Genomic DNA, 24,820 nt, shown 5'->3' with positions numbered 1-24,820 from the left:
TAAAGTAGAGGAAGTTTTGGGTTTTTTTTAGAAAGGGGTAGTTTAGGATTTTTTAGGACTCTTAGTGTAGACGTACAGGGCGGGGCGGGTACATGAGGATTTTAAAAAATACAACCCGTGACACACCCCACCCGGATACATAAATTTTACAGCTGAATCTTCATTGTTTAGCCCAAAATCCGGCTTGTTCGGGGTAGGGCAGGGCGAGCGGGTCGGTTTGGGCAGCTTTTACCCACCCTACTCGTAGGTGGTTTCCCCCGAGGGTATTGGGAAAGTTATTCTACATGATCCCTGATGAGTACCAAATATTGTGTATTTGGACCCCTTAATTTACATTAGTTAAACCTTTAGCTTTGTTATTTTCTAATGCTTTGGTTAGTTTTAGTGTTTTTATATTTTGTAGGACAATAAGAGAGAAATGATACAATTCAAGCAAAATACAAGGAAATTCGGATGCAGCAGACTAGTACATTTAGACTGATCATAACAGGACCAACATATATCCTTTTTGGGAGTTTCTTAGGTCTAAATTGAAGTTCAAGATGTCAGCTTTCCAACGCAACAAGTTTCAGCCAATTTGGAGATGCGTGGAAAAAGATATGGCTATTTTAATTTCAGTCGTCGGATCATCCCGAAAATCCGGAACCATCACTCTTATTATTTTTCTTTTGCTTCATCCCTTGTCTCCCCAAAGCTAGAGCCAATACACGTTTTTCTCCACATTTTCAGCCACTTAATCACTTTTTTTCCACTCAACATCATTCCATAAAACACTCACCACTCATTCCATAAAACACTCACCACTCATTCCATAAAACACTCACCACTCATTCCATAAAACACTCATCACTCATCTCTCCACTCATACACCCACTCACCCATTCCACACAAACCACTTGGCTATAAAAGGAGACCAAGGCTGAAAATCAAAGGAGGAGGAGAGGAGGCATGAGCCTCTTTGTACATAACTTCTTACTTCTCTTCTTCTTGTAGCTTATTTCTTTCCTTTTGCAACTCTTTGATTTTTATGCTTTTAATGTTTTAAGTTGTAGTTATTTTATCATGTGTAGCTAATATTTTCGTTTGGGGTTGAGGATGAAACCTCACCATTGAAGAGAAACCGAGTTTCTTGCTTGTTCATGCTATTTGAGTTTATGGGTTTGATTTCTCATTGTTCTACTTCGATTTTCTTGAAATGATGTTTTGATATCTCTTGTGGTTTCCGGATACAAGTGATGATGTGGAATAAGTTTCATTAAATCGGTTGCTTGGTTTTTCATCTATCAAAACATTGGACATTCATTGTGCGTCGTTTGACTAATACATTGTTTTATCGGTTCGAATGAAGATATCCATTGTGATTGAATGATACATTGGATGTTTGGATTTCAATTGGTACTCTTTGTGATTTGTGCTATGAACGAAATCATTGAATGATCTAAATGATTTTTGAAGCAATGTAGAGCATACCTAAGATTTATACGTGACAACCTCGAATAAGTGTGATGAGCATGAGATTAGGTTGATATGATTTGGTGAGTGTGAATTCCAAAACCCTAGACCCCTTTATCTTCATTATTCTTGTTTATGTTTTCTTTTATCAAAAACCCCTAAATTTGGAACTAGGTTAAAATAGGATTAGTTTGAATAGAGATTAATTTTCGCAACACAATTCCCTGTGGGATCGACCTCGCACTTGCATAACACTATATTGCAAAATGATTCGTGCACTTGCGAGTACTATTTTAAAACACATCAAGTTTTTGGCGCCGTTGCCGGGGAATTGTTTGTTTGTGGAAATTGATTTTTGTTTGAATTGATTTTATTTTTCTACTAGTTTAGGTAGATTTTCGTTTTCTTTTTCTTCTTCCAATTTTTGTTTCTTTTTATTTTTATTTGTTTTTGTTTTATTGTCTAACCAAAAAAAAAAAAAAAAAAAAAAAAAAAAAAAAAAAAGCAAGGTTTTCTGTTTTATTGTTATTTCAGGTTGTGCGGAATTTTGTGAAGTCGATCGATCGAACCAACACTGGAGGTGTTACCTGGAAAAGTTCAGTAGCAGAAATTCTTGCCAAAAAAAATTATTTTTTTTTGTCCAAATTTGTAAGTTTTAATTCTTGCCTTTCTGGTGTCTTTGGTTGTTTTATGCATTCGTGTTAGTCTTCAATTTTTTTTATTTATTTATTTTGTTTGTGCTATTTTTTTTTTCTTTTAATCTTCAAAAAAAAAAAAAAGTATATTTTGCTAGTGTGGTCTTACGGTGCTATCTAAGTGTCGAGGCAAGTTCTGGCTAGGAAAGTCTTGGGATTTAAGTGTGTCCGGTGTGACCCCCCTCACTTTCCTGGGAACGAACGTGGGTTCTTAGAGAATTCTGTCTGCCCCACTTGCAATTTCTTTAAAATTTAAATAAAAAAAAAAGGGGTTCATATTTTTGATAGGAAGTGATTGTAAAACATGAATTATCACCCATATGAACCATGTTCACTTTGCTCTGATCCTCATCATTGTACCAATAATTGTCCCTCATGGGGACAATTCTGCAATCTTTCTTATGAGCAAATGAACCCCAATTTCTCTAGTCCGGGATTTGATGCAAATCCCAATTTTTACAACCCGGACTGGAGCAACCATTCTAATTTCTCATGGCAAGCTCAAGCCATGGGAAATCATGCTCCCCAATTTCAGGAACTGCACTATCCTGAATATTCGCAGTTCGATACCCAATCTTCCCATCCTTCATCCTTCAACCAACTGACACCACAGTCATCATTAGAAGACACTCTCAAGGCCTTCATGCAGTTTTCAAGCCAAACCATTCATGAAATGAAGAATGCCACATTGGTTAACACCCAATCTATTAATGAAGTGAAGCAGGCTATTAGTGAAATAAAGAATGCCACCTTGGAAAACACTCAGGCGATTGCCAGGATAGAAGGACAGTTCGAATATCTGGTTGCTGAGTTTAACAGACTGGAGGAAGAAGAGCTTCAAATTCAGCTGATGGCTCAAGGGCACTACATGATTGATGAGGATGATGCTAGTCATTCTTGTCATGAGCATGTCCCTACCATCACCATGTTTGAGACTGAGGAAATTGTGGATAGCAATGAGGAAGAAAAAGAGGAGCACCTGGAGCAAGCAGCGCCCCCGCCAAATCCAAAAATGTCCGAATACGGAATGAGTACTGAAGCTCATTCCTTCATCACCATCCCTCTTGAGACATTTCATGAGCCCCAAGCTTTAATTCTTACATGTCTCAAAGAGCCATCTTATGCCAAAACTGTCAAGGATCTATGCACACAACCGCGCAAATCTAGGAACCATCGTCCTACAAAGATCCTTCGAAGCAAGCAAGTTAGCTACATAAGATGGAGAAACATTTCTCTCGAGGGACATCAATTCTGTAAGAAGAAAGGATGGAAGGGATTGGTTGGACATCCACATGATCGGGGAAGGCGCTGTAAATTTTCTTTTACCTTTTCGCACAGTTGTTTTTTTTAATTATTTTTGTTAAATATTTTGTTTCTGTTTTACCTTATTTTGTTGTCTGTTTTTGTTTGTTAGTTTATTTTTAATTTTTCAATGGTGGGATAACTTCTTGCTATAGGGTGTAAGTGAAGCATGGATTCTTATTTTGATAATTATTGAGATTCTTCTGTACAACATGTTTCACCTAGTGGTAGGACACTTGCTCCAACCAACTACCCTTACAATTTCAACCCACATGAACCATGGAAAGCTTGCTAAATGAGAACATGGAAGCCTCGAAGGAGAGGAAGGTGGGGAATGTGAAGAAAGCAAAGAAGGCGAGGCAAGCAATCCGGAAAGGATATGAGCGCGGTACTCATATCGTAGTGCTCTCTCTCTTCTGTCATAGATCGCCATCACCGGATTGAGGATAGATGTGAAGAGCGTCCAGGTTGACAAGACGGAAGAGAAGGTCTTGCATGATCAAGAATAATCTTGCTTCTGGATAGTATGATCAAGAATAGTCTTGCTTCGTTGTTTGTGAATCTGGTTGTGATGCTGCATTTTTCCCAACTTTAAACTTTGAAATTGGTTATGAACTACATCTTCCCTTCCAAGAAGCGATGATGAGTTCAGATTAGAAGAAAGATTTGGCTCTCGAAGTGTGAAGGGTTGAGAGCTCATAGGTGTGCTTTGCCAGAGAGAAGACGAGTAAATTTATAGAGAAAATTTGAGAGGGGACGGTGCAAGTGGTGCCGACAGTGAATCGTAATATCTCCATCCCTTTCTCGGAACGCTCATCCAGCTCATTCTCGGGATGCCCCTCTACGACTGCTAGTTGCGGAAAGTGCGGCGATGAATCCGGAAAAGTCATTGGGTAAATTCGGAATTCGAGAAGGTGAAAAGGGTGAAAACTCAAAAAGAAGAGAACTCGTGATTCGAGGGCGGCTGTCTACTAGTGATAATGGAGGCTGCACTCAAAAAGAAGAGAACTCGTGATTCGTGGGCGGCTGTCTACTAGTGATAGTGGAGGCTGCGCTCAGAATGACGTTGATTAAACCGCGTCTCGCCCAATGATTAAGTTCTCTTTCATTCCCTTCAAATATTTCGAATCACCGCTTCATTTCTATCTTTCTCTCCTTCAGATTCTTTGAGGAATATCATCGTTTCCTAAGTTTTCCAGAAAAATGGCTTCTTCCTCTTCCCAAAATAATCTTGATCTGAATGCTACGCCAGTAGTACAACCCGAAATTTGGCGTCCATTATTCTTAACGCAAAAAGGTCCTCTCATGACCAATGACTCTGTGATGCTGAATGATGCAGCAGCTGCAGCCGTGGCTCAAGGCATCATAACTCCTCGAGATGATAAGTTGTTGGCGGATAGGACTGATGCTCAAGCCATCAATGACTCTTTGGCTTTCAGTATTCAGAGTGCTTCTTCAGTTACAAACATAGCTCGACGTCTGCAAGTTCGAGGGAATGAAGTTCAAGCGCTAAAAGCTCAAACTTTGGCTTTGCAGCGAATGTACATGGACTTTAGGCGTAGGAATCGGGTCCTACAGCAAGAAAATAAAAAGCTGAAGAAGGTGGTAGATTCATATGCGAAAGACTTGGAGAAGAGGTATGCTGAGTTGGAGCAAAATACCAATCGTCTCCAAGAGCAACACCAGGACCTCTTGCGTGTAGTCCAAAACCTCAGGGTTTTCCGCCCAGAAACTTAGTCAGGTATAAGCATACTCTGGGGATGTTGCAGGAAAGGTCCGATTCGCAAGTTTATGTTTTCTTAAAAGTACTTCGTTTTGTAAGACAATAATTATATTTTTATTTTCTTTATTTTTTATTTTTATTTATGTTTTCTTAGAAGTACTTCGTTTTGTAAGACAATAATTATATTTTTATTTTTTTATTTTTATTTTCTTTATTTTTTATTTATTTATGGACTGTAATAATAATAATAAAAAAAAAATGGCGCTACGAAGATCCTGCGAAGCAAGCAAGTTGGCCACCTGAGAAGGCGCTGTAAATTTTCTTTTCCCTTTTACTTTTTTTGTATAGTTGATTTCTTTCATTTTTATTTCTTTTCATTTTACTTTTATTTCTAACAGCAACTAACATTTTGATGTTTGTGTCTATGAGAAATGTTGCTGTTAAGTTTTTGTTGACAGGTGTTTTGGTGTTTAAGTTTGGGGGACGCCTTGACCTTTCACACCTCGATGTTTCCGTAATTCTGGTAATGTATTTCTACACTACACATTGCGGACAATGTGTAATTCAAGTTTGGGGGTATGGAAAAGCACCCTGTCCATTTGTTTGTTTGTTTATTTCATTTGTTTGTTTGTTTAAATTTTCTGTTTGTTTAAGTTTCCATTTCTGTGTTTTTTTAATTTTTCTAATTGTTTTTAGTTATTTTTAGTTGTCTTTTTGTTCTTAAAATGTTTTAATTAAAAAAAAAAAAAAATTATGTTGTCAAGTTTGAGTTAAGCCATAGCTGTGGTTTGCATTTCATCGGCTTGCTTAAGTTTTTGAACACATCATGTCTTTAGGAATCTGAGTCTTTTGACTTATTTTTGGGCTAGTAAGATTTCACTTGAGTTGAACTATCACGAGCACGTTAGCATGTAATTTGTGGGGTATGAATTTGTGCTTAATTGTGTATTTTGAGAGTTGTTGGATGACTTATTGATAAATAACCTTGGCTTGCAAGATATATATATATTAAAAAAAAAAGAAAAAAAAAAAAAGAAAAAAGAAGATCATTTTGAGTTTTTCACTGAGTAACCGGGCCTCTTGCCTCACTAAGCATTGAGTGTTCGCGTCAAAAGGTGAGAATTTCAATTTGGTTAATTGTATGGCTAGTTTGGCTTCGTAGCCTTTTTGACTTGAGTAATTAAGCCCTTAGGGATGTTTCTACATCTAGTGCCCTAAGACCATTTGGTTTGGGAGCCACTGGCCCAACACTCGTTACATGGGTCAATTAGAAAGCTTAAGGGAGCCGAGCATTGCACAACCAACATATTAAAAAAAAAAAAAAAAAAACAAAAAAACAAAAAATATATATATATATAAATAAAATAAAATAATTTACATATCTTGCCTTGGTTGTTTCATTTGATAGGGATTCCAATGATTTTTGAACTACTTATCTTGAGATTAAAATGAAACCTTATAATTGCATGTTGATTTCACTCTACACTTTTGAGGAAATGTGATGTCTTAACTGTCCATTTATGAGTGATTTGATGATTGGATCCCCTGTTGATGTTTATGATGGGGTTTGTCTTTTTAAGCATGCCAATGACGTATGAACCATGGTCTGGGTAAAACTTTTTCTCGTTGACAGCATAATGTTTGAATGTTTGTGGGTATCATTTCTGGCAAACCCTCACGAGACTTCACTCGTCCACTAGGGAGTCCTAAGGGTTTAAAAGGCTTGTTGCATATGCTAAATGCAATCGTGTCTCCCACGAAAGAGGATTTATGTTTCATGCTTTGATTTTGTTTTTCATTTTGTTTTGCTAAGGGACTAGCAAAATGTAAGTTTGGGGGTATTTGATGAGTACCAAATATTGTGTATTTGGACCCCTTAATTTACATTAGTTAAACCTTTAGCTTTGTTATTTTCTAATGCTTTGGTTAGTTTTAGTGTTTTTATATTTTGTAGGACAATAAGAGAGAAATGATACAATTCAAGCAAAATACAAGGAAATTCGGATGCAGCAGACCAGTACATTTAGACTGATCATAACAGGACCAAAATATATCCGTTTTGGGAGTTTCTTAGGTCTAAATTGAAGTTCAAGATGTCAGCTTTCCAACTCAACAAGTTTCAGCCAATTTGGAGATGCGTGGAAAAAGATATGGCTGTTTTAATTTCAGTCGTCGGATCATCCCGAAAATCCGGAACCATCACTCTTATTATTTTTCTTTTGCTTCATCCCTTGTCTCCCCAAAGCTAGAGCCAATACACGTTTTTCTCCACATTTTCAGCCACTTAATCACTTTTTTTCCACTCAACATCATTCCATAAAACACTCACCACTCATTCCATAAAACACTCATCACTCATCTCTCCACTCATACACCCACTCACCCATTCCACACAAACCACTTGGCTATAAAAGGAGACCAAGGCTGAAAATCAAAGGAGGAGGAGAGGAGGCATGAGCCTCTTTGTACATAACTTCTTACTTCTCTTCTTCTTGTAGCTTATTTCTTTCCTTTTGCAACTCTTTGATTTTTATGCTTTTAATGTTTTAAGTTGTAGTTATTTTATCATGTGTAGCTAATATTTTCGTTTGGGGTTGAGGATGAAACCTCACCATTGAAGAGAAACCGAGTTTCTTGCTTGTTCATGCTATTTGAGTTTATGGGTTTGATTTCTCATTGTTCTACTTCGATTTTCTTGAAATGATGTTTTGATATCTCTTGTGGTTTCCGGATACAAGTGATGATGTGGAATAAGTTTCATTAAATCGGTTGCTTGGTTTTTCATCTATCAAAACATTGGACATTCATTGTGCGTCGTTTGACTAATACATTGTTTTATCGGTTCGAATGAAGATATCCATTGTGATTGAATGATACATTGGATGTTTGGATTTCAATTGGTACTCTTTGTGATTTGTGCTATGAACGAAATCATTGAATGATCTAAATGATTTTTGAAGCAATGTAGAGCATACCTAAGATTTATACGTGACAACCTCGAATAAGTGTGATGAGCATGAGATTAGGTTGATATGATTTGGTGAGTGTGGATTCCAAAACCCTAGACCCCTTTATCTTCATTATTCTTGTTTATGTTTTCTTTTATCAAAAACCCCTAAATTTGGAACTAGGTTAAAATAGGATTAGTTTGAATAGAGATTAATTTTCGCAACACAATTCCCTGTGGGATCGACCTCGCACTTGCATAACACTATATTGCAAAATGATTCGTGCACTTGCGAGTACTATTTTAAAACACATCAATCCCTAATGGTTACGTGTCGTGCAAAGGAAAATCTCAAAAAGTTAGTATGAGTGGTGGTGTCAGCCAATCAGCTTGTCATAGGAGTGGCCTGACATTTTCTGCCATTTATCTACCTTTAGGTATACTTCTTGGATGTGGCCTAATACGTGTTGGATTGTCTAATTGGAAATCTCTCATCGGCCTCTTGGGGCCTGACAAGGCTTGGATTCCTAGTAGATGGTTGTCGAGGATATGGGGCTTTGTTGATGCTCAAGCCCAAGGGGTCTCCATCGATTGGGCCCAAAAAGCCATTCGATAATTAGGTACACTGCACATCAAGGCTTACAACAACACTGACGTGATTTTTTAAGATAGGATTGAGATTATCCGTTTTTAACTGTTGGAATTTTACACATAAGAGAATTCCACATAAGATAGGACCCCTGGACCCCAAAGGGGTGGCCCAGTCACCCTTCTATTTTTGTTTTTTTTTTTTTTTTAAAAAATAAGTTTATTTATTTATTTTTTAATAAATTTTTATTTTTTTTATTCATATGAACACGTGTCGCCATCTTATTAGTTTGATGTGATGCTGACGTGGCACTTAACTGAATCTGTCAAATTTTTTAACAGAATTTGACTTCAGGGATCGATTTGTAATTATTGCTTACCACGAGGACCTCCCATGAACTTTTTGAACCATAGGGAGTGAAAAATAATTATGGCATACCACAGGGACCAACAATACAATTATCACATTAGTTAAATTGACAATTGTCAAATTTTTTGATTAATTATTTCATCAATTATCAACTGTTAAGTCAGTTTGCAAGGATACTTATAGTAAAAGTTGTAGATCACGATGCTAAATAAATGAATAAAGGATATAAGAGAAATCAATCTGCCAATAACCCAATGCTGCATCTATATCTATCTCACAAATTCCTATTAGCAGTCCTACATTTTCAAAACAAACAAAAACCACAAAAATCATAGAAGGAAAATGCTTTCTGGATTGTTATATTGATCAATTTGTAAGAAAAATTCCAGTAAAAACAGTAATACTCCTAACAACGTACACTTGTATAATTATCCTTATCTTTAATTGGCAAACTGGAAAGATATATGAGCAAAACAAAAAAAAATAAAAAACCATTGGCTTGTTAATTTCAATTGAAGTTGACATTGGCTTGATAAGTCAATCCTACATTCCAATAGGCAGGAGCAACGTTCCATGCTATAATGGTCTCCTTGGTAGAGAAAGAGGTGATCTTGAAAGAAAGAGATTGGCCTCCGAGAGCAGCAAATGCCTGGTACGATGCTCCCTAGTTGTGGCTCATGCTTATCCACCTTGTTTTGCTTCCCTTCACCCACATCTGAGCAATGTCTCTGGCACCGCCGACGTTCATCACATACACCAACAACCAATACCCATTCCCTTGGAATGCGAATTGAAGCCCACCGGCCCTTTGGCATGGCACTCTACACACAAACACATGCATATATGGAGCAATGAGAAGGTTTTCCTAGCGGATTCATTTCTAAGATAGATTTTCTTTTTTTAAAGGAATTAGAGTCGTTTTTCAAAAAATAGTTAATGAAAACGTAGTTAAGTGTTTAGTAAAATACGTAAAAAAAAAATACTTTTTTTGTGATCAATTAATAGCTATTATGCAAAAACGGGGTTTAGTTAGAGGTGTCAATTCATATTTGCTTATCGTGTTCGGGTCATGCTAATGCAGGAATATCAGACTATATAAGTCAATTTTAATCGGACCAATTTAATTAAACAAGTCAGACTCTTTAACTTTAACCCTCTAATTTCATATTGGGTTTGTATGTTTAGTTCGCAGGTCGTGTAAAAAATTGACAACCCTAAATGTCGTGTGTCAGATTCGGATCGTGTCGAGGCATGATCAGTATATAAAACTATATATATAGGTCAATACTAATCCGACCCATTTAATTAAACAGATCAAAACCTTCAAGCATAATCTTCTAATTTCATATTGGATTCGTACGTATCAGGTTCGCGGGCCGTGGCAAAAAATACCAGCCCTAGGTTCATCCTTTAAAATCATATGTTTTTAAAATAACGTGTCCCCTTGCCTGATGTGGTAAAACTTAAATTTTTTCACATTTTCAAACCATCATTTAAAAAAAAAAAAAAGAAAAAAAAAAAGTACTCTCAAACAGGATACTTTTCATAATTTTGTTTAAAAACACGTACTCAATCATTTTAATATCTTAATTTAGTAATAGTTTTTTTTGGCGTAAACCTTCTATAACAATTATTACCTGCGATACATGACTGGGATAATGCCAGCCTTCCAATCTGCAACTTTCATGAAAGCAGGCTTGGACATGTCAAAGTGGGTTCGGGGTAGGTTACACCACCCACCGGCATTGGAGTCCTGAGACCAATTTGGTGGGCAAAGGTTTGTAGCCGTCACTGTGATGTATGGGATTGATCCGTAGCACCACTGAGATTGAAAACACTTTATCTGGTAACAAGTCCCACAAGCATAGCCATTGTTGAACAAAGTTGAGCTTAAGGCTACTGTATCGGTTCCGTATCCATTAGCCATCAAGTTTCCATACCCACAAGCTCCTCCTGTCAACCATAAATATGTAGAACTTAAATTAATTCTTCTAATTCTGTTTATTAAATCGATCATATCTATCATTAGACAATGTGATTCATGTTAACTGTATTCAAAGTACACGTGAGAATTAAGTGCTTTAAGGTCATATATCCGTTAATATCAATTCACAAAATGAATACCATCCATTTTAAATAAAAAGGAGAGGATCATATTCCAAAACAATTGGCTACTAAAAGCCATGCACGTGATCATATTGATGTAAATAGCACGTTTTTCTTATTTGTAATCTAATTGGTAGTTTGTATCTAGCTTGACAATTGTAATTCTTTGTACAGCAAGGTTATTACTTGTTATTCTAGCACATGTGCTTATTCCAATATATAAGCACTCTGACTCTAATGTATTAGTTGATTAAGTCATTTTTACAATAGAAGATCGATTCCTTCTTCATTCTCTTGTTGTGCAAGTTTCTGTTTTCACTCTCTGTTCTTGTTCATTCACTTTACAATTCTGTAAAGCTTGATATGGTATCAGAGCACTTCACAAATCTGTGAAAGTTCATTCAATTTTTTTTCATTTTCGTTCATCAAAATTCATTCTTCAAATTTCTATTGATTCCGTTCATCAATGGCGGTTTCTTCTTCTTCTTCATTCAATGACAATCCTGCAAGTACATTTTTTTCTGCACAATGGCGACAATCCAGGTACTGTCCTGGTTTCTCAGCCTTTAACCGGAGAGAATTACAATACATGGAGTCGTTCCATGATTGTATCCCTAACCGCGAAGAACAAGCTAGGGTTTATCGATGGCTCTCTGCCAAAGCCATCTCCTGAAGATGAATCTCTGCATCATGCTTGGACTAGATGCAACAACATGATCATTGCATGGATTCTCAATTTCGTGTCAAAGGACATTGCTTCAAGCATCATTTACATCACTACCTGTGAAGAGATGTGGCAAGATTTGAGGGACCGATTCTCTCAAGGTAATGGTCCAAGAATTTTTCAACTTCAGAAAATTCTCACCACTCTCTCATAAGAAAACTCATCGGTGAGTCAGTATTTTACTCGAATTAAGAGTATTTGGGATGAGCTCAACAACTATGATCCAATCCCTTCTTGTACGTGTGGAGGTATGCGTTCTACCCATGAAAAGAATAACAGAGATCATGTCTTTCAATTTTTGATGGGCCTTGATGATTCCTATTCTCATATCCGAGGTCAAATTCTCCTCAATGATCCTCTTCCTCCGATCAATAAAGTTTTCTCTCTGATTGTCCAAGAGGAACGCCAAAAGGAAATATCTGTTAATCCCTTGATTCATGAGACTACTGCTCTCATGCCAAAGGTTGATGCTGCACCTCAGAAGAAGTTCAACAAGTTTACCAATCGTAACGAGAAGCCAACTTGTTCTCATTGTGGTATCACGGGTCATACGATTGATAAATGGTACAGGATACATGGATTCCCCCTTGGCTTCAAATTTACCAAGAATAAGTTTTCTTCACATTCTGCTAATCAGGTTCAAGAATTGGACTTGACTGAATGTCCACCTCCAAAGTTGCCTATTAGCCTTGAACAGTGTCAACAATTGATGGCTTTCATTCAAGCTCAATCTGCTGCTCAATCTGCCAGTTCGAATGGTATTCCCATTGCTTCTGCTCATTCTGCTGCTAGTCTGCACACTCAGATAGCCGACCCATCCAACTTTGGTATTTTTACTCTTAATCCAATACATTCTGTTTTTTCTTCTAGTTTTTCTCATCATCCTTTCAAGTATCCTTCCAAGAAGCCTCCTTGGATTATTGATATAGGAGCTACAGATCACATGATCTGTTCTCCTTCCTTTTTCACCAAAATAATTGTTGTTGTTTCCACATGTGTACAATTGCCTAATGGTTCTTTTGCTTCTGTTACTCATATAGGCATTGTGCAAATTTCTGAGAGTCTCATTCTTACTAATGTTTTGTGTGTGCCTTCTTTCACTTTCAATTTACTTTCTGCCAGCAAACTCATTAAGCAAATCTATTGTTGTTTTGTTTTTCTCTATGGATATTGCTTTATGCAGAATTTGAGCACTTGGAAAACGATTGGGGTGGGTTAGGAGCATCATGAATTGTACTACTTGATGCATTCTTCCAAGCTGGAGAATCCTATTCCATCTTTTGCTGCAAACAATTCCCAGTTGCTTTCACTCCAACCTCAGACTTTCTCCTCTGTAATCAAGACTCCTTCACATGCTGATGTTTGGCATTTTCGTTTAGGATATCCTTATTCTTCTAGAATAAATTTGTTACATCAGCTTGTACCTTTTATTCTTGTGACTCTAAAAATGTATGTATAGTTTGTCCCCTTGCAAAACAGCACAGGCTGCCTTTTCCAAGTAGCATTTCTGTTTCTCATTCCCCTTTTGATTTGATACATTGTGATATTTTGGGACCTTTCTCCACCACATCAATAAATGGTGCTACTTTCTTTCTCACTATTGTTGATGATTTTAGCCATTTTACTTGGGTGCATGTTCTAAAACACAAATCACAAACACGTTCTGTGCTCCAAGCCTTTTTCCAACTTATACTCACTCAATTTCAGCTCAAAATAAAGTGTTTACGATCTGACAATGGTGCTGAATTCAAAATGGCAGATTTCTTTGCTCAACAAGGGACTATCCACCAATTAAGTTGTGTTGAAACCCCTCAACAAAATTCTGTTGTTGAGAGGAAACATCAACACCTCTTAAATGTGGCTAGGTCCTTGAGATTTCAAGCTCATTTACCTTTGGAATTTTGGGCTGAATGTGTCCTTACTGCTACACACCTTATTAATCGAATTCCAACTCCTAATCTATCAAATAAATCACCTCATAAATTATTGTTTTCCATACCCCCTTCTTATTCTCATCTCAAGGTTTTTGGTTGCTTAGCCTATGCCTCTACTTTGCTTCGAAATCGAACTAAGTTTGATGCTCGTGCCATTCCTTGTATCTTTATTGGCTATCCTTATGCCACTAAAGGTTACAAGCTTTACAATCTTCAAACCAAATCTGTCTTTATTTCTAGAAATGTTATCTTTCATGAAAATATTTTCCCATTTGCTTCTTCTTCACTTTTATCTTCCATTACTCATGATCCTGTTTCTGTATCATTTCCTATTTTTCTTGATGATACTGTTTCTGATTCTGATTCTCCTTTACCTTCTCCTATAGCTGATTCTCCTTTAGTTTCTGATATTTATCCCTCAGATTCTCATATAGCAGATTCTCCTGTAGTTTCTGATATTCCTCCCATAGATTCTACTGCTAACTTTCGAAAATCAAACAGAATTCGGCATCCTCCAGCTTACTTACAGCAGTATCATTGTCACATGGCTTCTGCTTTACCCCATTCGACTTCTAAGGATTCAGATTCAGTTTCAGCATTATCTTATGGTATTCCTTTTCCTTTGTCTTCTTCAGTTTCTTATGATAATTTTTCTCCTTCCTATAAACGTTTTTGTCTTTCCATTTCCTCTCATGTTGAGCCACAATTTTACCATCAAGCGGTTAAACATTCACATTGGCGTGATACCATGACCGAAGAGATTGCAGCACTTGAAGCGAACAACACTTGGATTGTCATTGATTTACCTCCAACCAAGCATCCCATTGGCTGTAAATGGGTCTATAAAATCAAATATCGGGCTGATGGTAGCATAGAAAGATACAAAGTCCGTCTTGTTGCTAAGGGGTACACTCAAAGTGAAGGATTAGACTATCATGAACCTTTTCACCTGTTGCCAAAATGACTATTGTCCGGACCTTTCTTGTTGTTGCAGCTGCTAAGCATTGGGTGTTGCATCAACTTGATGTCAACAATGATTTTCTTCATAGTGATTTAGAAGAAGAGGTTTACATGACTTTACCTCCCGGCTTTAAGGGTAAGGGGGAGCCTAAAGTCTGCAAGTTAACAAAGTCTCTCTATGGGTTGAAACAAGCCTCTAGACAGTGGTTTTCTAAGCTCTCAACTGCCTTGCTTGATCTTGGTTTTTCTCAATCCAAAGCGGATTACTCTTTGTTTACTAAAGTTCAGGATTCTCTCTTCATTGGTCTATCGGTGTATGTTGATGATATTGCTATTACTAGCAATGATGTTGCAACAGTTACTTCTCTCATTGCAGATTTGAATTCTAAGTTTTGTCGCAAAGACCTTGGTTCACTTAAAGTATTTTTTGGGTCTTGAGATTGCTCGTTCTTCCTTGGGCATTTCTGTTTCACAGCGAAAATATGCCTTAGAAATCTTACAAGATTCTAGTTTATTGGCTTCTACACCGGTTTCTTTCCCCATGGAACAAAATTTGAAACTTTCTAGAGATCATGGTACTATTTTGGCTGATCCTACCTCTTATAGAAGACTTATTGGTCATTTTCTTTACTTAACTCTTACTCGGCCAGATTTGGCTTATTCGGTCCAAACCTTAAGCCAATTCATGGACAAGCCTCGTTAGCCCCATCTTAATGCTGCCTACCGGGTTCTCAGATATGTGAAGCATGCTCATGGCCAAGGTTTATTTTTTTCTGCCCAATCTGATTTCAAGCTTAAGGCCTTTTGTGATGCCGACTGGGCAGGCTGCTATGACATACGTCGGTCCATCACTGGTTTTTGTGTTTTTCTTGGCACTTCTTTAATCTCTTGGAAGTCAAAGAAACAACAAACGATCTCTAGATCCTCTGCAGAATCTGAGTACCGTTCTATGGCCTCTACTGGTTGCGAGCTTCTTTGGTTATTTCATGATTTTCAGATTGCGCATCCTCATCCTGCCACCTTGTTTTGTGATAGCCAAGCTGCATTGCACATTGCAGCTAATCCGGTGTTCCACGAGCGTACCAAGCACATTGATATAGATTGTCATTTTATTCGTGAGAAAATCCAGCTTGGTCTCATCAAAACACTTCATGTTTCTTCCCAAAATCAGTTAGCCGATATCTTTATTAAAGCCCTTGGAAACTCTCTTTTCCATAAGCTTTTGTCCAAGATGTCTGTTCACGACATTCACAGTCCATCTTGAGGGGGAGTATTGATGTATATAGCACGTTTTTCTCATTTGTAATCTAATTGGTAGTTTGTATCTAGCTTGACAGTTGTACTTCTTTGTACAACAAGGTTATTACTTGTTATTCTAGCACATGTGCTTATTCCAATATATAAGCACTCTGACTCTAATGTATTAGTTGATTAAGTCATTTTTACAATAGAAGATCGATTCCTTCTTTATTCTCTTGTTGTGCAAGTTTCTGTTTTCATTCTCTGTTCTTGTTCATTCACTTTACAATTCTGTAAAGCTTGATAGATCATGTGAACTACGTACCCATGGTTGCGGAGGCCGACTCGTCGCCATAAAAGGTTGCATGGGCGAGGTACCATTGGCTTGGCCGGAAGGCGGTCGATGACTTGCAGCTGATTGACAGTATGGAGGCCATTAAGAAGAAGCTAAAGCTCCATGATCAAAGGGAAGCTGCAGCCATGCCTGAATGATCTCCCAGGAGCTTCGTGATCGACTTCGATCAATTGGTGCAAACAATATGCCTATATTGACATGGACATGCTAAACTTATATCTATATAATGTCCAATAATAAGCATTATTAAAGAGCAAACTGCCTCTTCGTGGCCCTCACGAAGATAGTCTTCCAAGTCGAAAGAATGTTCACCAAGAGTAGTTTTTCTGTTTGTTATTATAAAAAATGGATATGGTATCTCCACGTATGGTTGCCAAGGGAAAACTCCATAGGGCTTAATGGCGGGGCATCTCACTTTGCCATTATAAAATGTGGTCTAAACTTTGTGGAAGTGCAAGCATGTATTAGGAGGCTATGAGCTCTCCTAAAATGCTATATTAAATTTGTGAGGACATTGTAGAAAATTAGTCCTATATTGGGTCAAACTTAGAGTTGGTAACTTTTGATATGATCGATTTGCAAATTTGATATCAACCCAATAGTACTAAATTAGCGGATTAAGATTTAGTAAAATAGAATTCGGGTCAAACCGGATCGACCCAATTAAACATGATTAATAAATTGGTTAATCAGCTTAACTTATGGGTGACTGCATAATCCGTATAAATTAAAATATTTTAAGAAAAATTTATAGTTAAAAATTTTTAACCCTAAAGTGTAAGACAGGAAAAAAAATGCCACTAATTATAAAGATATAACTTCAGCAATGTAATTCATTTCCATGCTCAATAATTGAAAATTTTGTTTACTAACAAGTTATGCGGATTGGGTTAAGCTAACTTGACTTATTTATTAAATGGGTTATGTGGGTCATGCCGTGTAACCTGCTTATTTAAATAGGTCGTGTTTGAGTTGACTCATATAGTCTTATACCAATGACTCGACATACGAACACGAATTGCCAATCCGGTCCGTGAATTATCCACATTGATTAGGTGAATTATAAAAGTACTTATGAGTGATAATTGATCACACATCAATTCTTTATTAAGCTAGACCGATCTTTATAAATAATTTGAACGAGTCATAATTGTAACTTGATTAATTATTTTTAGGGTGATAGTACAAATGTGATTACAAGGCTGCTTGAGTGAGCCTGTAGTAATCAATTCTATCCACTCCAACAAGTATCAAACGTACTTGAAATATTTCCCTGTAAGCTCCATAACATATTCATCCCAAAGGGAACAAAAGAACATTTATAGAGTATATTTTGATTTCCAAATCAACATTTAGGCTAAGTTATGATCACTCCACATTTGTAACACAGTCACTGCATGCATGTGAACTCACACTATGGAAGGTTCATTGTTATCCACTGATCCCTTATCACGTTATAAACAACTTCTTTGAAGATCACCTAGAAATTGACTATAACCACAAAGTGTCATAGCATTTCCAATAGACTTTTTATATGGGTTCATAATAACTAAATACAGTTATTATGAGCCACTTTATTCCTCCAGCAGATATTTCAAAAAAGAACATATCTTTTAGTCTTTTTTTTTTTTTTTTTTTAGTATTTTCTCTCCCCTCTTCCCCCCCTCTCCCTCAACTTTCACAATAAAAAATACATTGAAAAATAATATTTAAAGAAAATAGAGATTGTAATAAATGATCTGCCGGAAGTTGTATTGAAAAACTAGTAACTAAAATAGAAAAATGTATATTTTAAGTAGCTAAAATAACTATTATTGCTGGAGATGCTCTGAAAATTAGAATCAAGATCCTTTAAAATTCTCTTAGAGCATAGAATTTTTTAAATCCCAATCGTCAATTTCAAATTAAATAATTATGATTTTGTGACATTAACATTTATCACTTTTAAAATGTGATATATATGGTAAATGTTGAAATGATATTTCTTAAAGGATAAAGTTTTCTGTTGGTGAAATGTTTTTCAACCCAACATATGAAGTTGACGTGTCTAAAATGCATATGATTCTCATATGTATTTTTAAGAAATCTTTTATGTTTTGAGTTGTTTATTATTATCTATGGTTCTCGTGAGAATGGAAAACCAAAGATAAAAGACAAAGTACTGCATCTTATTATTTTGTATTATAATTAGTATATTTTCACTTATAAGGGTGTTTTTAAAAAATTTGATTATAATATGATTCTATTAACGAACACATCGCATTGTACCAAACAATAGACTACATATTCAGAATTATATTTCAGTGTTAAATCCAAATTGATAAATATAAATAGTTATTCCATTTCTACTTCTTTCATTTTCAATCATAGTAATTCAATTTTTTTTTTTTTAATAAAATAGTTATTCCGGATACTAAATGTGTAACCTTCCAAAGTTATATGGCCCGGTTAAATGTTAAAAAGGGCAAAAGGGCTTTCCTCAGGAAAAAGCCCATTGATAAGCCCATAAAGTCCAAGAAATTTAAAACACGAATGAGATAGGCAGAGAGACGCAAGAAAAAGGTAATGGACAAGAGAGGAAGAGACGCAAAAATGGCTGCGGCCGCTCAACCCCAGAGCAGACCCACTTCGACGAGACCCCTCCCTCCACCCCCTCCTCTTCAGTCCAGGGCTCCACCACCAACCCTAGCTCGTCCACGCTTCGAACCAGTCGATCGTGAAAAGGTCTCACTCTCTCTAAGCTTCCTCTTGGATTTGTTTACAGCAAATAGTAATTTGGAGTTTACTATGACACTCTGGATTGTGCTAACGTCTTTGTATAGATCTTTATTGATTTCTTTCTTTTGCGTGAAAAAAAATGCAGACTTGCCCTCTGTTGCTCCGAGTTTTCACTAAGGTATGGGCAAATTTTATTCACTGCTGTAAAGTTGATCTTTTTCTGGGTGAAATATGCATTTTTCTGTTCTGCTGAGAAAAACTGAGAGCATAAGAGAACTAGGGAACTGAACTCTGTTGCTTAGTGTTAAATTACCAGTTGTACCAAATGCTTAGGTGGATAGGAAAGGTTGAATTTAACCATTAAATTTCTAGTTGTTCCAAAAGCTTAAACTCATAGTAAAGGGTGGAGTTAACCATTCAATTTATATTCTAAAAATAAGAGAACAACCATAGTGCTCCGGTTCAATTCCAGGTGACGCCATTTTGTACAAAATACTTGAGTAGTCATCCAAAAAAAAAATGTTAGCATAGGGTGACAGAATGTCATACTTGCTCGAACAATTTTGGGATAGGTTTGGTAGTTGAGATCCTAAAGAGCTCCTTATGGGGTTTATAAAAGAGAAACAGGCACAATCTTAGAGCAGCTCCCTAGTATAGTTTTCCATGGGCAAAAACATTGACGTCGGTTTTAGGAAAGCCCAAGCCAGAAATATTTATAATACGAAAGAGATAAGCTTCATTTGAGTTTTTGGTATGATGACGGGAGATTGCTCCCAAAAAGCTACTAATTTGCAGGTTCACTCACAAAAGTCTCTAGTTGGTTGTTACTTATCAAAAAAAAAAAAGTCTCTAGTTGGTTGTTGACTAGAAAGTATGTTTGAGCTTGCTGGCTTTGCATTTAGCTACTAATTTCGATTGTGATATAAGTTTTTATGGGAAGAATTGGTCGGCTTGTTTTGTTGGTGGAACTTGCATTGGTGCATTGGGGGAAATTTTAACGTCACTCAATTTCCTAGTGAAAGATCGGGTGAAGCTCTTTTTTGTCACACTATGGTGGGGTTCTAAATTTATTTTTTATCAGGGCCTCATGGATATTCCCCTTGTAGGAGGGTCTTTTACGTGGTCAAACAAGCGGGATCCCTCCTCTTGGTCAAGAATCGATAGGTTTCTTGTTGCTCCTGAATGGGAAGCCCACTTTCTTGATTTGCTTATAAAAAGGTTGCCTAGACTTTGCTCAGATCATTTCCCTATTCTTTTTGATTGTGGTGGCGTTCATGGTGGCAAGAGATATTTTAAGTTAGAGAATATGTGGTTGAAGGCTGAAGGCTTTGTGGATAGGGTGAGACAATGGTGGTCTTCTATCATTTCAAGACTCCACGAGCTTCATTTTGGCTCGCAAATTTAAGGATTTGAAAGCCGATTTAAGAATCTAGAATGAGCTAGTGTTTGGTAATGTGGAGAACTAGAGAAAGAATCTTTTGGATGAGTTGCGTATTCTTGATGGTTTAGAGGTAGAGAGAGCTTTAAATGTTGAAGAGAAATTGAAAAAAGACAAAGCTATTAGTGATTTGGAGAGGGATACTTTATTGGAGGAAATTAGTTGGAGGTAGAAGTCCAGGGCGCTTTGGTTAAGAGAGGGTGACAATTGTACGAAGTTTTTCCATCAAGTGGCTAACTCGAATAGGAGAAACAATTCCATTGAGTTGTTCTTGGTCAATAACTCAATTTCTTATGATCAAACTGAGATTATGGATCACATTGTGCAATTCTCTGATCGATTGTTTACCGAACAGTTTAGTTGACGGCCTAAGTTAGATGGCATTGCTTTTGATTTCATCGAGAAGGAGGAATCCTCTTGGTTGGAGTGATTGTTTGAGGAAAGTGAGGTGCTTCAGGTCGTGAAAGGTATGAACAGTGATGAGGCACCATGCCTTGATGGTTTTACTATGGCTTTTTTCCAAGTTTGCTGGGAAGTGATCAAAGAAGATATTATGGGGGTGTTCTATAATTTTCACACCAGAAGTTAGTTTGGAAAAAGTTTTAATGCCACTTTCATTGCTCTTATTCCGAAGAAATCGGAGGCTATCAATATTAAATATTTCTGCCCTATTAGTCTAGTTTAAAAGATTATTGCCAAAATTCTTGGGAAAAGATTATTTCAAAGCCCTAAAATGCGTTTGTTAAAGGAAGGCAAATCCTTGACTTCGTTCTTATAGCTAATGATTGTTTGAATAGTAGGATTAGATCTGGAAAGCTTGGGGTTCTATTGAGAATGCATGTGATCGTGTTAATTGGGAGTTCTAATTATATTTGTTGAGGAGGTGTGGTTTTGGGGAGAAATGGCATTCTTGGATAGAATTTTGTATTTCTTCGGTGCATTTTTCTGTTTTGGTGAATGATAATCCTTTTGGATTCTTCAGTAGTTCCTGGGGTTTGAGATAGGGAGATCCTTTGTCACCTTTGTTGTTTGTCATTTTCATGGAAGCTAGGAACATTGGTGCGCTTAATGTTTCCCACCTTTTGTTTGTGGATGACACCTTGATTTTTTGTGGGGCAAACCCAAAGCACCTCTTCTATCTACTTGCTTTATTCCCCTATGTTTTGAAGCTGTATCGAGTTTGAGTATTAATATGGCTAGTCAGAATAGGTTCCTGTGGGGAACATAACTAGTGTTGATGGTTTGGCTGATATTTTGGGGTGTGGAGTTTCTTCTTTGCCTTTGAAGTACCTTGGTCTTCTGTTTGGAGCTTCTTCAAGGCCATATCTATTTGGATGATGTTATTGAGAAGATTGAGCGTTGTTTGGCTGGTTGGAAGATGATGTATTTGTCTAAGGGTGGAAAAATTACATTGATCAAGAGTACCCTATCCAATTTGCCTACATATTCCTTGTCTTTCTTTCCCTTCTTAGCTGGTGTTGCCCAATCACATAAAGAAGTTACAATGAGATTTCTTGTGTTGTGGTTTAGGCGAAGAGTTCAAATATCACTTAGTAAGCTGGTTCAAGGTTTGTTCTCGATTTCTGTGGGTGGTTGGGGGTTTGAAACTTGCTTGTGTTCAATCATGTTTTTTTGGGGAAGTGGCTATGGCACTATATGTATGGGAGAGAGGCTTTGTGGAGAGTCATAGTGGATTCTAAATGTGGTAGCTTGTGGAGTGGGTGGTGTTCTAATGAGGTTCATGGGTTGTTTGGGGTAGGTTATGGAAAAATATAAGGTGCGGGAGGGGTGGGGGGGGTTTGTTTTCTAGTTATAGGAGACGGCTCTAAGATTAGATTTTGGGAAGACACATGGTGTGGAGATCATTCCCTCAAGGAAGCTTTCACGCATTTGTATGGTATAGCTCGCATTAAGGAAGCCTTTATGGCAAATCATTTCGAGTTTTCTAGTGGATCCAATCAGTGGAGCATAAGCTTTATCAAAGTGACTTATGATTGAGATATAGATGTCTTTGCTTCGTTCTTCAATCTATTGTACTTCTCTAGAGTGAGCCGGGGAGGGAAAGACAAGCTTCTCTGGGTCTCTTCCAAGAGGGTTGTTTGATGTTAAATTGTTATGTAACGTCCTTGTCCCCCATGATGGTACTCCATTCCCTTAGGAATAGTATTTGGCGGAATAAGGTTCCCATGAGAGCGGCATTCTTCGCTTGGTCGGCCGCTCTATGGAAAATCCTCACCATGGATAACCTAACAAAGTGGCGTGTAATTGTGGTGTATTGATGTTGTATGTGTAAGAGGTGTGGGGAGTCTGTCGATTATCTTTGTTCTCTACTATGAGATTGTTAGTGCCTTATGCAGTGCTATCTTTAGTCATGTTGGGCTAACTTGGGTGATGCCTAGAAGAGTAGTTGATCTCTTTGCTTGTTGGAGAAGGTTGAGTGATCGTCCCTAGAGTGCAGCGGTGTGGAAGGTGGTATTGTCTTGCCTTTTGTGGTGTATTTGGAGGAAAAGAAATGATAGGAGTTTTAAAGACCGCAAGAGGACAATAGTGGATTTAAGGTCTTTTTTCTTCAATACTGTTTACCACTGGGCACATGCTTTAAACTTTCCTAATTTGCTTAGTTATCATTATTTTCTTGACCATTTTTTTCTTTCTACTTAGTTATTCCTCTTGTATATTTTCTATGTACTTGAATTGCGCCTTTTACGTTTTTTGATATTCCGATTACCTATAAAAAAGAAAAAAAAAGGATATTTGTATTATATGCTGATGGTCTAGAGTGGCATTGTTGCTGTGGTTTGTATATCTTGTGTACGTCCCGTATATTAGGGCTATACCCTTTTCACTTTTTTAATGTATAAATAGAACCGCCTTTTATTGTTGGATATGTGGATTGGTGTGTTTGTCATCTAAAAGGCCAATTTTACTATGCTTACATATTCTCTTAATTTGGAAAGTTTTTTAATTTGTTTGGGTTTAACTTTCTGCAGATTGGTAGTCATCATGGTGAGGAGGATTTTGTAGTGAGAGGGAAGGAACCGAAGGATGAGGTTCAAATTTATACATGGAAAGATGCAACACTCCGTGAATTGACTGATCTCGTATGTTCGCTCCCACTCCAACCTTCCCATCTTTCATTGAATAAAATGTTTTATTTGTTCTGTAGATGATTCTAGTTCTTTGTCAGGTTAAAGAGGTTGCTCCAGAGGCCAGGAGAAGAAATGCTAAACTGTCTTTCGCTTTTGTATATCCTGATCAACGTGGTCGTTTTGTGTTGAGAACGGTACATGCTACTTCTTTCATTTAGCTGGTCATACATGTATGTGTTGGTGCAGTTACAGTAAGACCAACCATGATTTTTTGCATCATCTGCTCATTTATTTCCACGAACGTGCTCACGGTCTACTTACTGCGTAGTTTCAGTCCACTGATTCATGTAAATTTTGATCACTAATTTCGGCCTGGGTTTTATAATACTGATATTTTTCAATAATTGGTCCTTTGAAGGTGGTTTCTAATCCTAGGACTCTAGTGATAGGTCAGAAATGGATAAAAAATGAGGTGAAATTGAGCCTTTAGTCATGATTAATACATTGGCATAGACGTAGCTGCACACAGAGCAAAGTCATTGCGATTATTTCTGAAAACTTTCCCATATCTTGGTCTCCAAGGTTGGCATGACACATTTTGTTTTTGGATAAGTAGGTTGGGATGACACATTCTTATGGAAACGGCAGACGAATAGACGACAGCAAGTCATTGGGTGAACTTAGCTTCCAGGTATAATAAAATACCCATATCTGTATCCATATTCATGGAATGTGTATTAAGTTCAATATGGATGAGTTGACTTGCTTTGATTTTGAATATGTAGATTGGAGATTACTTAGATGTGGCAATCTTGTAGAGGAAAAGGTTGGTGATGCATGAAGCGGCTATACTGTTGTTCTGAGATTGCATCTTTGCCAGACTGACTTGAGAAGTTGTTGTTATGCATTAGGTTTATTGATCCCATCTGTATGAGAATGTGTTTGAAAAATTTCAATGCTTTGACTTTACCCGATGCCTTGTGGGTGCTGCAATGTATGATTTAAGATAAGAATTTTGAACTGGATAATATAGTTTGATCAAATATCATTGGTGTATCATTGTTGGTACTTGATTCCAGGTATTTTCAGCGAGCAATTGTTCAAATGTCTAGATACTGGGCCCTGATTATAGCTTCCAGCACAATCTTTGTGAGGAGCAGCTTTTTGCTAGGCCCCAAAA

General features: G+C 37.1%; 1 protein-coding gene and 1 pseudogene across 1 annotated transcript; one reads left to right on the top strand and one right to left on the bottom strand.

Moving 5' to 3' along the window:
- Nucleotides 1–9,585: 9,585 nt before the first annotated feature.
- On the bottom strand, nt 9,586–17,492 carry LOC133854589 (putative expansin-A30; annotated as a pseudogene).
- Nucleotides 17,493–18,928: 1,436 nt separating this feature from the next.
- Nucleotides 18,929–24,713, top strand: LOC133854424 (histone deacetylase complex subunit SAP18-like). The gene is made up of 6 exons (XM_062290626.1): nt 18,929–19,119; nt 19,259–19,291; nt 23,542–23,652; nt 23,739–23,834; nt 24,257–24,331; nt 24,426–24,713. The coding sequence occupies exons 1-6, from the start codon at nt 18,961–18,963 to the stop codon at nt 24,456–24,458; spliced, it is 507 nt and encodes a 168-aa protein (XP_062146610.1). The 5' UTR covers nt 18,929–18,960; the 3' UTR covers nt 24,459–24,713.
- Nucleotides 24,714–24,820: the final 107 nt, after the last annotated feature.

The sequence above is a fragment of the Alnus glutinosa genome, chromosome 13, assembly GCF_958979055.1.
Source record: "Alnus glutinosa chromosome 13, dhAlnGlut1.1, whole genome shotgun sequence".
Taxonomy (NCBI): domain Eukaryota; kingdom Viridiplantae; phylum Streptophyta; class Magnoliopsida; order Fagales; family Betulaceae; genus Alnus; species Alnus glutinosa.
Note: the sequence above shows the minus strand (reverse complement) of the source record. Positions and strands in the feature narration are given on the sequence as shown.

Coding starts and splice junctions, on each gene's coding strand:
- LOC133854424 (XM_062290626.1), top strand. CDS start 18,961: ATGGACAAGAGAGGAAGAGACGCAAAAATGGCTGCGGCCGCTCAACCC. Junction 19,292..23,541: donor TGCTCCGAGTTTTCACTAAG/GTATGGGCAAAT, acceptor AACTTTCTGCAG/ATTGGTAGTCATCATGGTGA. Junction 23,835..24,256: donor GTCGTTTTGTGTTGAGAACG/GTACATGCTACT, acceptor TTGGATAAGTAG/GTTGGGATGACACATTCTTA.